The sequence below is a fragment of the Lycium barbarum genome, chromosome 2 (genome assembly GCF_019175385.1).
Source record: "Lycium barbarum isolate Lr01 chromosome 2, ASM1917538v2, whole genome shotgun sequence".
Taxonomy (NCBI): Eukaryota; Viridiplantae; Streptophyta; class Magnoliopsida; order Solanales; family Solanaceae; genus Lycium; species Lycium barbarum.
Genome location: NC_083338.1, coordinates 129,488,093 through 129,505,510, shown reverse-complemented (window position 1 = coordinate 129,505,510; position 17,418 = coordinate 129,488,093). Strand labels below are relative to the sequence as shown.

Genomic DNA, 17,418 nt, shown 5'->3' with positions numbered 1-17,418 from the left:
CTGCTATAGAGTAGTCTAACCGTAGTTAAGGTTCCAACTTAACGTTTTAGCAGATAAGAAGAGATATTTATTTACTCATTCGGATTATGAAATGGCCTTACAATGCGTAGGACGGGATCCTTTTCTATGGACCAACCACATTGCAATGTTGTGATAACAGATGTAGCAACACTGAGACCAGAAACTCTTTGCTCTTTGCCATGTTTATTTTTCCATCTTGTTTAAAAGCCTATTAGAAAGAGGAGGTTTTTATGCAGTATTGGTTGTCTTGTGCATTTTCAACTAATTTATTGTTGTTTCAAGTCTCAGTAAGCTTTTTATTGCACAACTTGCCATCAATCAACACATCTTACGCCCAGGTATTTGCATAGTTTACTCTGTCAAACCACTATTTACAATTTAAAACTATCCATTTCTTTCTCCCTTTGATCAGTTGTTTGGCGTTATACCAGATGCCAATTTGAAGTCCCCATCACAGATAACACCGGATCTGCAATGGCAACTATTCCGGACAAAACTGGAGAAGAACTGTTACTCTCACTCCAGAAAAAATTTATGACGTGTGTTGTGCCAAGGTACATATTATTCTTCACTTTTAAAAAATATATAGTGTAATTCATTTTTTCCTTAGTTCCTCTAAAACGAAGGCCGGACGTCGGGAAAATGTGTTGGAAGATACATTTGGTATTGAGATTTGAGAAACAAAATTCAATTTGTTTTCCACTGGAAACTATAGAAACTTGTTCATATTCTATCTTGCACATACATCAGTTTTAATGTAGCGATTTTTTCTTTTTCAACAAAATAATTTCTAACTGGACCATCGATGCGGCAATTTGTGGATTATTACTTGCAGAGTAGTTATTAGGAATTTAGGATCAAATAATAAGAGATAACAACTTAATATAACTAATTATGAGCATAATGAAAATGAAATATAACTGGTAACAATTTCAAAAATTGAAATGCTTTGGTTAGTCGTGAATAGAAGGCTGGGGAGGAGGTACGCAAAAGCCTGGCCTGAGAAGAATAAAATGTCAAAAATGATGTACATGGAAATAGAAATATGACTATGAAACTTTTAGATTCTAGACATACATCTTTGGATGCTACTGGAATCCTAAAAAGTTCGATAGAAGGGCCTAAAATTTGTGTTTTGCTGGTGCTTGTATTTTTCCTACCACCCATAATAATACTTAAAATAAGTACACTATTTCTTTTTCAGAACATACTTTAAATACACACTGAACTTCAAGAATACACTTTGTTAACTATCTGGTGGAGCTTTCAGTGCTTACTGTGCTGTTTGAATTGTTGCACTTCTCAAAGCTTCAGATTTCTACATTTTCCACTCTCCTAAAGAAGCCTTTCTTCAAAGAAAATATAAAGACTTAATCACTTACTTCAATTTTTGATGCTTAACTAACAATTCTAATTTTCCAGAAACAATTGTTGCCCCTCGCAAATGTGAACAACAAACTGATGGGCAAGACATTCAATATCCAAATGAAGAAGTCGTTCGCGAAAAATCAAGACACGCTTCTAGGGATGTTGTTTATTTTGTCATTCGAGACAAAGAGAGTAAACAACCTACCATTGCCAACTACTGTCATGGACTCCGCAGAAAACAGCAAACGCAAGCTTCAACAAATTGCCATGAAGGAAGGAAAACATCAAGCCACGTCCAGCAGAGACAACACTTCCTGTCAGAACCACAACATGGAACTAAAAATTCTGTCCCTGAAAAAAGACTGAAAGGTATTTGAACTCCTTTTATTTCTGGCAAACTTTCTCCATTCAGAACTAAACAACCAGCAAAATGCAAAGGAAGCTGATATTCAAAATAAAAGCGTTCACCCGCTACCACTGAAATGCTCCTCTATAATCTTTATTTATTCAGTACTCCATATCATATTGTTGGTACAACTGAAGTGTGTTTTCTATCTATAAACATGTTCTGTTGTCACACTCAATACACTACGCAGTATCTAACCGACTATTATTCCCCGATTTTGTTGCCAAAAAAAGATCCGCTACTTGTTGGATATCACAACATACACCTTCGTTGCTGCCCGCATCCACTTTTGCTGCATGCCTTTTGGAAATGGTTAAAAATACTTTCGGTGCGATACCAGGTTAGCTCATCTGTTAACCTGTCATTTTTGTAGCTTCTATAAAATTATCTACCAATAACTAAATCGTCATTCATCTCTCTTTTCTTTGAGACGTAATCACTTACCAATTGTTCATTAACAATTCTGCCAGTACTTTTTACCAAAAATTACTAAGAAGCAGCATACAAAGAAAGCAAAATACTGGACACAAAACACATCATCATCTGCATGATATAAATAGTGTAGCACATAAATAGTTTCCCATGTAAATAATGCAGCCACGGATGTAAACAATGCTACACTTGCCAACCATAATATCCTTAAATGGATACTTCATCTTAAAAATGCTATCTTATGACTTCACTAGCATAGTATGCATTTATCACTAACATTTTAGAGATTCTTTCATAGTATCATAAATAATGAATAAATAGCAATGTTACCTAACGCATTACAAATACATCAACTGAATCTGCAAACACCCCCAACCAACTCTGTCTAGTTAAGGAAATTTAGAAGTCATGTCTTCTATTATTTGAGAGTAACAAAAACACTCAAAGGAACATGATTTAAAAAAGGGTTTCATTTCTTCTAATAGTGAATTAAGAGTAGCTCCTATGAACATGCTGGCAAGATTGCTCAGATTTGCTTTGAATGTTTGATTGGGTTCTTTGACGTTTCAAATTGATTTGAAACAAATTGTTTTTAATCCATGCTAAAGGACAAAAGAAAGAGCATTTTACATGCAGAGTCTTGATTCAGACTACAGGATTTGCAAATTTATGATATTCATCCTTAAGGTTAATATAAATTCTGAGAATTGAAGGCTGAACAGTGCCTTAAAACTACTAAATCAAGGTTACATATAAACAGCTAATTCATATAATTGGGTAATGTGTTGCATTTCCAACAAATAAGAAATAATAAATAATAAACAATCAAGTACTTATTACAAAGTCAAAGAATTAACTTTCATTTGATCTCGTGTGGAGACCATGATATACAACACATTATGTATTATATGAAGTACCAAATCCACTAGTGTCTTGTCTGAATGATAAAAAACATATGGTATAAATAGCAACTGAATCCACCATAGAAATACTAAAAGACGCTAAAAAGATCGACGAAATAGAGGGAGTAATACACAAGATACCAAACTGATAGACAAACTAAAGCATGTAGCAACAATCATCCAACCCGATTTGCCATATTACACAGAATCTTATGCACATAAACAGCAAGCACCACTGCCACGGACCTCACCTGAAATGATCAAGAAATTGACGCACCAGCTATGAATGATGACCCAGCAGAGCACCTTGCAAATTTTTTACAGCACTATCGTAGTTAACAAAACCCATAAACCAAAACTCATGATTGTCAACTGAGATAATCTGGATGTACTTCTCAGCTGGATTGATCTTGCTAGTTGATGGATTAACAGCTTTAAGTTGATCTACTGGGAGAACCACCTGCAATAGAAAAAAGATTTCGGTTATCTGCAGGCTTAGGAATTTCCAGCAGTTAATGAAAAACACTAGCCCTCTCTCTAATCAACAAGAGATAGATGGGGAACAAGATGATTAGAAAGCAAACAGAAGTACTTGAGAAGCTTAGCAGCAAACAAGAAGTAACCTCAACAGGTCTGCAATTAATAGGTATTAGTTAATATTAAGGCAAGCTAACAAAAGGTCTCCCAGAAGCGGTTGAATACATATGTGGCCCCTTAAACTTGCCCCAAATTTTCATTTGAGTACCTAAAACTAAGGGTCGTAACTATTATTATTAAACACCTAATGTGATGCAATCCTAGTTGCCCCAAGTTCACCTACATGGAATCAAGGCGAGGAGTTCCAAAGATCACAAGGAGTATACATGAAGATGAGCATTCGTGAGCATGCCTTGGCACCATTTTGGAGATCCCAAGTGTGGAAGACTGCATGAGGGAGTAGTTTTTGTTGACACGTGTTATAGTATTACTTGTTTATTTCCACATAAGCCACGGGTAAATTACAAACCTTTAAACTTTTCCAAAGACTTGGCAACTTGTGCTTAGTAGACACGGTTTAAGCAAAGTTCAAGTGTTCAATAGGTTTTAGTTTAGTGTTTGTATAAAAAATTCGGCAAGTTTAAAGAGCCACATATGTATTCATCACCTAGAGGCTTAACATCATAAATGTGCACACAGTGCATGCCCATTACACCCAGGGTGTCTGCTCAATAATTGAAGCAAACAAGCTATGAGAATCGGAACTATGCAACTAAGAAAATTTCAAAGGTTTTGTGCATATAGATATGAATATATCTTGCCTATTTGTCAGAAAACTCTGCCCAAATAAGTAGATCATAAAGAGTCCATGTGTTGTTAAACCAATATACCATTACATGATTTGACTGGTGTTATTTTTTTTTTAATCAAGTAACGGTATTTTCATTCATAAACATGGCCAAACTGACCATATACATAGGGTATACCAAACGATAAAGAATCTAAAGAATAGGATTCTCTACAAACGCCGCCCAATCATCTATACAACAAAGAACCTTTTTTTTTTTTTTTTTTTGAAACTGTACAACAAAGAACTTTATGTTTACACCAAAAGAAAATAAGGGAGCGGAGGCTACTCCTCTGGGATGTACCCAATCATCTGCTCACTGTTGTTGTTTATAAGTGATGTGTGGTCTTCTTTTTCATCTTTCTGGGAAAATCGAGAAATCAAGAAGGTCAATGACGCACAGCCTGAAACTAGGTGGTTAATAGGTCAACCCCACCCCTTTATCCTTCTCCTCTTAAATACCGAGTCTTTGTCTCGGCGGGGTTCAAACTTGTGATGTGCGTCAATCCACACATTACGCGTTGCGCTTTTACCACTAGACCAAAGCCATTAGGCGTTGCGATTTTATCACTAGACCAAAGCCATTAGGCGTTGTGCTTTTACCCCTAGACCAAAGCCCAGGGGTATGTAGTATTCTTTCATATAACCATGTTACCACCCATGCATGAGAATAGCGAAACACAACCATGTCTACCTCAATGATTCTTCGTAATGTTTGGGTGATGATATTGCACTTGGGCCATCTTGCGCAGGTGTGCTTGATTAGGCTCTATCATGCAACGATATTTACGGGTTTTCTTTCCTTGAATTTTTAAAACTAGACCTTATGTTACCTATTACACATAAAATTTGTCTATACCTACCAAGTTGAGAGAAAAATCAATATGATGAGCTCAGTGTTGCATCCAAAGCTTGATGATTTACACCAAATCCATCTAAGTCAGTCTTTGATCATACCCACCTGGAGCATTTCTGATGTCACATAGGGCCTTCCTCCTCTTTTCCCGTTTTTCTTCTATAGCAGATCGTTTTAGATTTATCTTAAAACTCAAAACCTAATAATGAACAACGGATTGGAAACAACGAACAACAGGCTCATAGCTGATAACATCTATTTATTGGTCTAATGGATCTTTTAATAGAAAGCACACAATATGTAATGCATTTTCTTACACAATAGCTACACGGTACAAGTGTAGCTTTCTCAAAGGTACACCAAAATTAAACAATAAAATAAAGACCTAGGGCAACATTCGAGCAAATAAAAATTGCAAGGATAAAACTCTATATTTATGGCCTACTATGGTTAACTCAAAACAACTCTTTACTTTCTACCATTAATCAACTAAGAGATGATGAGAATATAGACAACTAACAACATTGAATATTGAATTCATATGCAGATGGGCTGATTACACTGAAACGGGATTATTATCTATTTTCAAAAAGAGAAAAAAAAAATACTGGATAAGTTTTAGGGACTAGATCACTACACTCTATTTTATTTGTTTTCCTAATGCAATCCTTAACACCAGCTAGCATACCCTGTAGCTCTTTTGTTTCTCCTTTTTTTTTTTTTTTTTTTGTGTGTGTGTGTGTGTTGGGGGGGGGAACGCACCTTGTAGTAGCTATATTGTGTCTGATCACCAACTTTGTATGAAAGGGGATTATCGCTACAAAATGCTAGTTTGGCAGTGGATAAATAGAGAACTCCCATGACTGGACCAGCAGAAGTAGATAAGTAGCATGCATATGACTTCAAAAGTTTTTCCTCGGGGAGAGTCTCAAATGTTTGTCCAAAGACTTTCTCATAACCACCCTCTGCCAAGACCTTTGTGCCTTGAGCAATTCTTCCCATAGCGGCATCAGCCAAACTGGGGCTTGTTTTCACTGGAAGCAATAACAATATTGAACAATTAAGACTAGTATAAAAACACAGAAATAAAACGAGCAAAAAATCACAGTTACATAAGTTCAAAATAATAGCAAGATAAAGAAAAAGAAAAAACCAATTAGACATACAGTGCTGCCACATATTCCCAGCAAGATCCTCAGCCTTCTTAGTTGCCTCTGCAGCCTTCTTTCCCCAGTTTCCAAGGACATCCTTAACTGAATCCATTTTATCTGCAAAGTCACAATTAAGACTCTCATATTCCAAGCATATACCATAAGCAGACAAAGTACACCTGCGAAACACGCGCCATTTGCTATTAAATATATCATTAATTTAGTGGCAGATGTACATTACACACAAACTTTTTGCATTGGCTCAAATTATATATACATATATCATCTTTAATGTACACACATATAAACTGAGTTTTTGATACAAAGAGAAAGGGAAGCAGTAATACTCTTAGTCTGTTTACTTGAAATCCTCAATCCGTCAATGCACTACATACTCCTTAAAATTTCTGTGGGCTGTTTTTTTTCAATTAAAACCTGACTCTCATTTAACATCAGTAGCACGATCCTTTGCCTCAAGAATTTGTCCACTAAAAAGGTAAGGATTCTCTATTTCTAATTAAAAAGACACACTTGAAGTATCACTTTTTTGCGAGTTTCCAACTATCAGGTGTTTGCGTTTCCCACTTTGAACTATCACCAACTATTTGTTAAAACACACCTAAACTATCATTTCCTACTTGAACTATAACCAACTATTTATCAAAACAACCTCGACTAGTATTTGATGATGCTGGAAACTCCCAGAAAAGTGATAGTTCATGTGTGTTTTTGACCATCATCTCTTAAATTTTTTAAAAAAAATTCAATAAGTTCCTTTAATTGTCCATATGGAATGTCATTTGGGCTTTGGCACCATCTTTAAGCAAAAAAAAAAGTAACCACTCAACATCACATACTAGTTGGTGATAGAAAACACAAAGACTTGGTAGGAAGTGGCAAAAAAGAGATATTTTAGGTGTGTTTTTGAGCATTAAAAAACAGTGTGAATGGGGGACATCAAAAGGGGCTTACTCTTGACTAAAGAGGGAGGGGGTTGAGCAGGGTCGGGAGTAACATAGGGATTAGAGTCAGTAGGCATCGTTGTTGCAGCGCTGCCAGATATAGGCGCAGGTCCGGAAGGCTGCTGAGAGGGAGGATGAGTCCAGCTCTGATCAGATACCGGTGGTGGAGCCACGTCCTTCGGATCAAGCTTTGGGTATGGTGCGTAATCCGAAGAACGACAATCAACTGATGATGATGGAGGGTTAGGGTTAGGGTTAGGGTTTGGGTTGGGGTTCATGGTCGAAATTCACAAGGTTCTATTGGATCCAATTTGTGACAAGATTTGAAACTGAGAAATGTGAACAATCTTTTGAATTTTAAGAAATTTACCAACAACTTGCAGGGGCAGGTGACTCTTGAAGTGTTTTTATTTTTATTGAGCGGAAGTGATTTAAGTTTTAATTATTGAGCGTAGATAATTTTTTTTATTATTGATTAAGAGGTTTTGATTTTGTCTAAAAGTTTTTATTTTGATATTTTGATCCTTAACTTTATTTTTAATATTTTGCTCTCAAATTTTATTTTTAACACTTTGACCCAGCTAATATAAATTCTAAAATACCAAAATGGGTCCAAAAAAAAGGGTGCTAATAGTTGCACCCGTTTTTGCTCTTTTCCTTCCACTGTTCTTCTTCTCCTTCCTCGATTCGTTCTTCCTCCTTTTTCTTCTTCTTTTCCATCCGCCTGTTCTCATTCTTTTTCTCCCTCCATTCTTCTTCCTCATCTTCCGTTGTTGCTTCCCCTGCTTTTTCTTCATCCATTGCTATTTCATTTTGAAGAATCTGCTCAACAAAAGAAAAAACTAAACCACCAGATTTGTAATTTTTTTTGTTGGATTTCGTTAGTGTCTACATGAGCATTACTTCATAAGTATTGCTGCTTCCCCTGCTTCTTCTTCTTCTTCCATTGGTGCGGCATTTTGAAGAATTTGCTCAACAAAAAAAAAAAACGAAACCAGTAGATTTTATAATTTTTTGGCTGGGCATTACTTTAGAAGTAATTTCCGCTCATTTGGTAAGTAAAATATTGTTGTTTTGTTTCAATTATCTATGTGGGTTTTGCTGCTGATTTTCCAACAATTTACAGTAGCAATTGTACTTGTTGTAACAAGTGTTAAAGCTGTTGTATAAGAGATTCTAAATTTTTGCAACAACTGTTGTAGTTTCTGCAGAAGCTGCTGTAGTTTATGCAACAGCTATTGTAGTTGCTGCTACAATTACAACAGATTATGTAGTTGTTGCAACTTCTATACTAATTGTTGTTAAATACGTAGTATGAATAAGTTGCAACAGATTTGTGAGTTGTTGCAAGTAGTGTACTACCTGTTGCAACAAGTATCTTACTTGTTGCAACAACTCACTGATCCGTTGGATTCAGCTTCAGTCCAACAGAACTTAAAAACTGGACCCAAAAAACTGTAGCTGACTCCAACAGATTAGTTAGTTGCTGCAACAAATGTATTACCTGTTGCAACAAGTAATATACTTGTTGCAACAACTCACTAATCTATTGGACATCTTCAACTGTCTTTGGATTAAACAGAGCTCAAAAAACTGAAGCTGACTCCAACATATTAGTTAGTTGGTGCAACAAGGATAGTACTTGTTGCAACAAGTAATCCACTTGTTGCAACACTTGATTCATCTGTTCCAACAAGTCATTAAGTTATTGTATTTTGTTACTATACTGTCATGACCTTTTTTTAAAAAAACAAAATATATTCAGGTAGCATTAATGGGAGACTCAATAACAATAGGTGTTGATTGCCATGGCGAATGGATCGAGAAGAACAATCGATATATTTGGCGATGGAAGGGTAGTCACATGTTAGAGACAATAGCGATGAGTGTCCAAAGAGATGTTGTGTTTGATGATTTTGTGAACTTAATCATCACCTATTGTGAATTAACTTGTGAACCGAAAGATCTTGCCATCACTTACATGCATAGCTCTTTTGAAAACCAGAGGGTCTTGCCTTTTAAGATAATCGATCAGGATCGTTTGCGTACTTATTTGAATGATGTAGCTAGGCTCATTTTAAGGGTATATGTGGTTGGAAGCCCGGTAAAGAACCATAATTTAGTTTAAGACCAACAAGATGTGTTAAATGATAAATTGGATGGGGTAGATATGGATATGGATATTCCAGATAATGGAAGTGGGGGTGAGCCAATTCCTACACCCGAAGTTGCGAGCAATATACCGTGTTCTACACAATCTTCACAGTGCAGCCATGTTCAAGATGATGAAACAGGCTTTTATAAAGGGATGTCATTCAAGAACAAGGAACAACTAGTAACTATGTTGAAACTTGCTTGCGTGAAGAAAGATTTTACACTCAAGAAGGTGATTAATTCGCGCACTGTGTATTGCTTTAGATGTGTACATCCGGAGTGCAAGTGGTGGCTGAGGGCTATGAAGCTTTTAAGTTCTGACAGATTTTGTATTACAACCTATGTAAAGTATCACACATGTGGTTCTGAGCATATTACTAGCCATAATCCACACGCCACAGCGAAAGTCATTGGTGAATACTTCAAAGATAGGTTTCCCGACGGTAAAGGCCCATCTACAAAAGATATGAGCCAATCATTCCGCACAGAATTGGGTTGTAAGGTAAGTTATTGGAAGGTCTGGAAGGGCATGGAGATTGCAAAATCTTTGACAAAGGGGACACATGAGCACGGGTATGCAGTGCTTGATGCGTACCGTTATATGTTTCGTTCTGCAAATCCAGGAAGTAAGACGGCATTGAAGGTTGATGCTAATGGGAAGTTCAAGTACTTTTTTGTAGCCTACAAGGCTTGGATGTTTGGTTTTGCGCAAATGAGAAAAGTCATAGCTGTCGATGGGACATTCTTGAAGAGCAAGTACAAAAGAGTGTTATTGTCAGCCGTGGCGCAAGATGCGGAGAATCATGTTTTTCCTGTGGCATTTTGTGTAGTGGACAAGGAGTGTGATGCCTCATACAAATATTTTTTTGAACAAATAAGAAGCTTTGTAGATGATACCAAAGAATTGTGCATAATTTCTGATAGGCATCCAAGTATCAAAAAGGCAGTTTCAATTGTCTTCCCTTTATCTCATTATGGTTGTTGCATGAAGCACCTTGGGGAAAATCTCCAAACCACCTTTCATAATACGAAGGTCATATTTCAATTTTATAAAGCAACAAAATCGTACAATATAGATGAGTTCAATGACCATTTCAATCAAATCAGAGATACCGTCCCTGGGGCCGCCGAACATCTTGAACGTGTTGGATTCCACAGATGGAGCAGGGTATTCTTCCCCGGAAATAGGTATTCATACATTACCTTTCCAACAAATAGCACATCTGTTGGAACAACTAACTCACTTGTTGCAACAGGTAAGTTAGTTGTTCCAACAACTCACTTAGTTGTTGCATTTTGTTATGACACAAAGACAATAACTGAAGCTCTCTCCAACAAGTAACACATCTGTTGGAACAACTACCTCACTTGTTGCAACAGGTAATTTAGTTGTTCCAACAACTCACTTAGTTGTTGCATTTTGTTATGACACAGAGACAATAACTGAAGCTCTCTCCAACAAGTATCTGTTGGAACAACTACCTCACTTGTTGCAACAGGTAATTTAGTTGTTCCAACAACTCACTTAGTTGTTGCATTTTGTTATGACACAGAGAGAATAACTGAAGCTCTCTCCAACAAGTAACATATCTGTTGGAACAACTACCTCAATTGTTGCAACAGGTAATTTAGTTGTTCCAACAACTCACTTAGTTGTTGCATTTTGTTATGACACAAAGACGATAACTGAAGCTCTCTCCAACAAGTAACACATTTGTTGGAACAACTAACTCACTTGTTGCAACAGGTAATTTAGTTGTTCCAACAACTCACTTAGTTGTTGCATTTTGTTATGACACAAAGACGATAACTGAAGCTCTCTCCAACAAGTAACACATTTGTTGGAACAACTAACTCACTTGTTGCAACAGGTAATTTAGTTGTTCCAACAACTCACTTAGTTGTTGCATTTTGGTATGACACGGAGACCATAACTGAAGCTCTTTATTTTCACAGGTATAATCTTATGACGTCAAACATTGCTGAGTCGGTGAATTCAATGTTCAATGTTGAAAGAGAGTTTCCCATTACTGCTTTATTTGATGCCATAAACAGGAGATTTGCAGAAAAATTTCATGAGAGACGTATGGAGTTCATCGACTCACCAAACATCTTTGTTCCTTCAGTTGAAAAAAAAAAATTGTCAACTTGGGGAACAAGTTGCTAGCCCATCAAATAGCCAACTACAAGTTCAGCGTCATCGGTCACGGTGCAGTTGCGACAGTCGATCTGCAAAGTAGATTTTGTACTTGTAGAGTTTTTGACCTGGACAAAATACCTTGTCCACATGCAATTGCATCGCTTCGTGTCCAATATGGTAACGACTTTGGAAGGCGGATTTATGACTACTCATCTCCATATTATAAGGTAGAGAATTACATAATTACATATTGTGAGGAAATTTGTCCTGTGCCTTCTGAAGAATCTTGGGAAGTTCCTTTGGAGATTTTAGAGAGAGAGATACCTCCTCCATATGTTGATCCAAGCAAAACCCGGAAGAAGGCGGACAAAGAGGAGGCGTGGAATCGGGGAATCATTTCCAACGAGGAAAAACAAATGCTCCTTATGCAAAACAGCTGGCCACAAAAAAACAACATGTCCAAGCCTAAATGCTCCATAGTTGTAAATTGCATTATGCTTTAATAATAGTTATCTATTGGAACTTTATGACATTGTAATGTTATTGTTTCTTAGCATGGTAATTTATGTTTAACTTCCAGCAAGTAATAAATCTGTTGCAACAACCAAGTTATATGTTGGTGTTTTTTCAACTAAGTTATGTGTTACAACTTGTGTTTTATCCAACACGAGTAAGGATTTGTTCAACAACTTAATCACTTGCTGCACAGATATTACAATTGTTGCAACAGATTCTACATATGCTGCAACAGATACTGTACTTGCTGCAACGGATACTATAGCCGCTGCAACAGATACTATAGTTGTTGCAGCAGATTCCTTATATGCTGCAGCAGATACTATACTTGCTGCAACATATACTACTTGATTCACCCATATTTAGTGATCAACTACTCGATTCACCCATATTTAGTGATAAACAAAGGAAATCAACCATATTTAGTGATAAACAATGGAATACTTAATCAATTTGATGTATTTTGAGTCAGCGAAGAGGATCTCCTAAGCCAGCATGCACTAAATCGAGTGATCATTAGAGAGAATTGATGTGAATTACTCAATTCACCCATATTTAGTGATAAACAAAGGAAATCAACCATATTTAGTGATAAACAATGGAATACTTAACCAATTTGATGTATTTTGAGTCAGCGAAGAGGATCTCCTAAGCCAGCATGCACTAAATCGAGTGATCATTAGAGCGAATTGATGTGAACTACTCGATTCACCCATATTTAGTGATAAACAAAGGAAATCAACCATATTTAGTGATAAACAATGGAATAATTAACCAATTTGATGTATTTTGAGTCAGCGAAGAGGATCTCCTAAGCCAGCATGCACTAAATCGAGTGATCATTAGAGCGAATTGATGTGAACTACTCGATTCACCCATATTTAGTGATAAACAAAGGAAATCAACCATATTTAGTGATAAAAAATGGAATACTTAATCAATTTACAAGTGCATTGTTGCAACAACTAAGTAAATTATTGCAACAGAAGATCCATATGTTCCAACAGATTCCTTACTTGTTGCAACATCTTCAGCAGCTGCTGGATTATTTGCAACAGAAGATCCATATGTTCCAACAGATGCCTTACTTGTTGCAACAGAAGATCCATATGTTCCAACAGATTCCTTACTTGTTGCAACAACTAAGTAAATTGTTGCAACAGAAGATCCATATGTTCCAACAGATTCTTACTTGTTGCAACATCTTCATATCTGTTGCAATATTTGCACTAGTTGTTTTATTTTTACCAACAATTTAGGTATTTGTTCCAACATATCTGTCACTTGCGTAAAACTACTGAAACAACTTAAACAATATATAAGGGTACTAAGCATATAATATCTATTTAACAAATCTACATAATGTGTTCATCCACCATAATTCAAATGCATGCAAAATATAAGAGAAATTGTTTAATGCAAACATAGTTTAAGAGAAATTGTTTGTCCCCACATTAGGGCTCCAACACCTTATCAATAATTCCACAAGCCCACCTCCATTGCATCCTCTCCACAGTATTGTCACTCAATAAGGTATCGGGCTTGGTCATATTCGTGCGGGTAAGCAAAGCTTCAACAAAAGCAAGTGACCAGGAAGCACATGCCTTATTGGTCTCATTGCGGGGGATATCCTTCTTCCGAACAAACTTCCATGATTCATTCAGCAACTTTTCAAGTAAGTGTGAGAACATGCCACTCTACTTTAGCAACTTGGGGAACAAATCCATTAACGGCTGCATGTGGAAGAAGAAAGCCCTGTCTTCATTACATGGGATGTTGCAATCATAAGCATTTATGATACCCTCCTCAATGATGATCTCAACAGTGACAAAATGGTTGTCATTAATATTCATGACAGCTATGATCCTTTTGGCACCAATCCATTTGCAGCCACCTGGGTAGGGCACACTACCTCTGGGAAAAGCGAGACCATCATCGTCCCACCTAAAGATAGCAAGTCTTTGATCATAGGGCATGGCACCCACATTTGTAGACTCATCGGACAACCCTAAGTACCTGTTGCGACAGTGATGGTAGAAGTTGAGGTCCATGATTCTATCAGAGGAATCATAGTGCTCAGGGAAATTGAGCTGCCTCATACGCATCAACAATAAGATTTCATCTACATGCTGCAGTAAAAGTATCAAAACAGTCAGCCACTTGCTGCAACAGGTAGTTAGAGTTGTTGGAATAACTAGTGAACTTGCTGCAACAGGTTGTTCACTTGTTGGAACTACTAGTTAACTTGTTGCAACAAGTTCATCGAATTACATGACTTGTTCAAACAGCATACTGAATTATATACATATATATAAGTGTTGAAACTTACCCAATCCTTCCACTATTCGTGCATGTTTGTCATAACCTTGAAGTCTTCGGCCCCAAATTCATGCATTGAGTACAATGCTCTCCCACTCTTTTTTGGATTTGATCAAGGTTTCAAGCTTCTTCTTTTTTGGGGGGTTTACACGCTTGAAAATATCAACTTTTTTCAGCACTTCTGGTACAACTTCAGCAGGAGGAGTAGCAATAGACTTCTGTGGAGTACTTGTTTTCCTTGCTCTATAATCAGCAAGTGCCTTGGAAATTGTTTTTTCCCTCTTGCGAATCCCAATAGGAGTATAGGGTGAGCTGAGCGTTTTGGATGGCTGGACACCCCTCTTGGACATCAAACTCTTTATAGCTGAATTAGTATCTTTTTGTGCCTGAAGCAACTCTTCAACCTTGTTTATCAAACCTTCCATTTTCAGCCTGCAAGTACTGCATTCACAAGCACAAGAATACACTTTGGAGGAACCGGTACCAACTGAAGAATATCTACCCAACCTATAAGAGATATCTGTGGTCTGCCCACCACCACCACTTTGGGGAGTATATTCACCAACTCCACCACCAACTCCATTACCACCACCATCATCATCTATTCTTTTATCAGCAAGACCTTCCACTGCTTATCTTGCAACATCAACAACAGTATTCATATCAACAGTATCACCAACACCATCACTATCACCAACAGCATTAACATCAACATCACCACCACCAACTCCATCACCACCACCATCAACAACACCAGCCCTTATGATGGTTGTGGCACCAGCCAATTCTTCTTTTATTTGATCAATCAATTCATCATGCACAAATTACCTATGCCCTAAACTAACAAGGCATGCCAAATCATCATGCACAGATTCTCTATGCCCTAAACTAACAAGGCATGGCATCTGCACCTCTCGTTTTGTCGGGATAAGCCTTGGATGTACAACCTACAACAAACAAACAGATATATTCAACCAATAAGTGTGTAATCTGTTGGAACAACCCCCACATATGTTTCAACAACCTCCTAGGTTGTTGCAACATAAAAAACCAAAACAGCTGCTGCAGCTTCCTCTGCAACTATTCTGATATTTTCCAATAGATTGTGAACCTGTTGCAACAACTGAGTAAGTTGTTGCAATATATTCACTATCTGTTGGAAAATATCAGAACAGTTGCTGCAACTTCCTCAGCAACTGTTTTGATTTTTCCAACATATTCTGAGATTGTTGCAGCAGATAAATGTATCTATTGCAACAAGTAGTTACTTGTTATAAAACTACTCAGGGATATTTTCCAACAGATTCTGACTTACTGCTTCCTTAGGGGGGGGGGGGGGTTAAAAGGATCAAGATTCATTTTTTTGTTGCTGTTTTTGGTAGTCAACCATCTGAGGATCCTTGGAAAACAAACTTCTTCCAAGTAGTCCCTGACTTGACTCCGTAGGTGAGGAATGACTTCAAATGCCCAAGCCTAGAAAAAATTATGCCACCAAAAATCAGAATAATCAATGAAGGAAAAGAATTAAAAAGATAAAACATTAAAGAAAGAAAGTTTACCATGAAGGCCCAAGGGAAGCCATAGATGTTGGAAGTCTTCACATTAGGGTTCAAAGATTTGCACAAATATTCAACAGTCAACTTAAAACTTTTATGACCCCATGGATAGTTATTGAATGCCTCATGATCCTCGGACAGTTTAATCAAACCAAGTTGTATATTATTCTTTACATCCCTTGCCCAAAGAATAGAATTCACAAACCAAACTAAGCACAATGACTCCTTGTGCTTTCTTGACATAGTTTCTGACTTCAAGTCTGCTAGCAAATCCGCTGCCTTGTAGATCTTTCCACAAACATCCACTAAATCCAAATCATCATCAACCTTGGCTTTGCCTTTCTTGGTTGCCTTGGATGAATTGGGTGTCTTGGCTCCCTTGGATGACTTGGGTGTCATGGCTCCCTTCTTTAATGTAACTGTAGGAAGAGGCTGAGAAGGAGCATGACACCTTAGTTCGGTGATTATGGCAAACTCCTTGATGCCAAAACAAACTGCCATGCCGCAGTAGTTTATCCATATCTCATCAGTTTGCTGCAAATAATTCTTCGTTTGAGAAGACCATACACAATGGTCATTTGAAACCTTGCATTGTTGTCCTCAAGCAAATCTAGATACATGCTAAAACATGTGGCCCTGAAGAAATCCTCCAAGTCCTCCTCCTGAAATATCTTCCTAAAGTAATCAAAGGGCTTGCCCATGACTGATTTTACAACAAGATCACCATTCAAATCACCTAGTTTATCCATCGGCATCTGCACACGGAACTTCTCAATACTGAAAGTTTTGACAACTTCATCAGTGGAAGGTCTGTCAATATCAGTCCCAATAGAAGAATCAACAGCCCCGGTCGCCGACCTTTCAAAAGATGCAATTTTATCCTCTTCATTGTCATCATTATTTACATCATGTTCTTCTTCTTCTTCTTCTTCTTCTTCTTCTTCTTCTTCTTCTTCTTCTTCTTCTTCTTCTTCTTCTTCTTCTTCTTGATCTTCTTCACTTTCTTGGCTAGAAACTCCTACTTGAGAGGTTTCCCGTTCAGCAGTTTGTTCAGAAAGAATATTTGCCTGTTCAGCAAGATCATCTAATGATGCCCCCTTAGCTCTTTTACTAACTGTATATGATTCCTCCCATTTTCTTTTTCGTGAAGACATTTTATCTGCACACAAGAGATAAGCAAAAACACTTTCAATTGATTTGTGCACCATTTAAAGTAAATAAATAATGAATTTTTACAACAGCTGAAGCATATGTTGCAACAAGTGTGTAATATATTGGAACAACTCCATCATATGTTCCAACAACTTCATA

The 17,418-nt window shown here is 37.1% G+C and overlaps 1 protein-coding gene across 6 annotated transcripts; it reads right to left on the bottom strand.

Moving 5' to 3' along the window:
• Positions 1-1,352: 1,352 nt before the first annotated feature.
• LOC132627210 (GEM-like protein 1) lies at positions 1,353-7,826 on the bottom strand. 6 transcript variants are annotated; one of them, XM_060342414.1, is made up of 5 exons: positions 7,433-7,826; positions 6,476-6,577; positions 6,072-6,343; positions 3,381-3,589; positions 1,353-1,751 (listed from the first exon to the last, which is right to left on the bottom strand). In XM_060342414.1, the coding sequence occupies exons 1-4, from the start codon at positions 7,698-7,700 to the stop codon at positions 3,410-3,412; spliced, it is 822 nt and encodes a 273-aa protein (XP_060198397.1). In that variant the 5' UTR covers positions 7,701-7,826; the 3' UTR covers positions 1,353-1,751; positions 3,381-3,409. The 6 variants fall into 6 exon arrangements, with proteins under 6 accessions (XP_060198397.1, XP_060198396.1, XP_060198395.1 ...); XM_060342413.1 differs by having other exon boundaries at positions 1,353-1,740; XM_060342412.1 differs by having other exon boundaries at positions 1,353-1,703.
• Between the last annotated feature and the right edge of the window lie 9,592 nt (positions 7,827-17,418).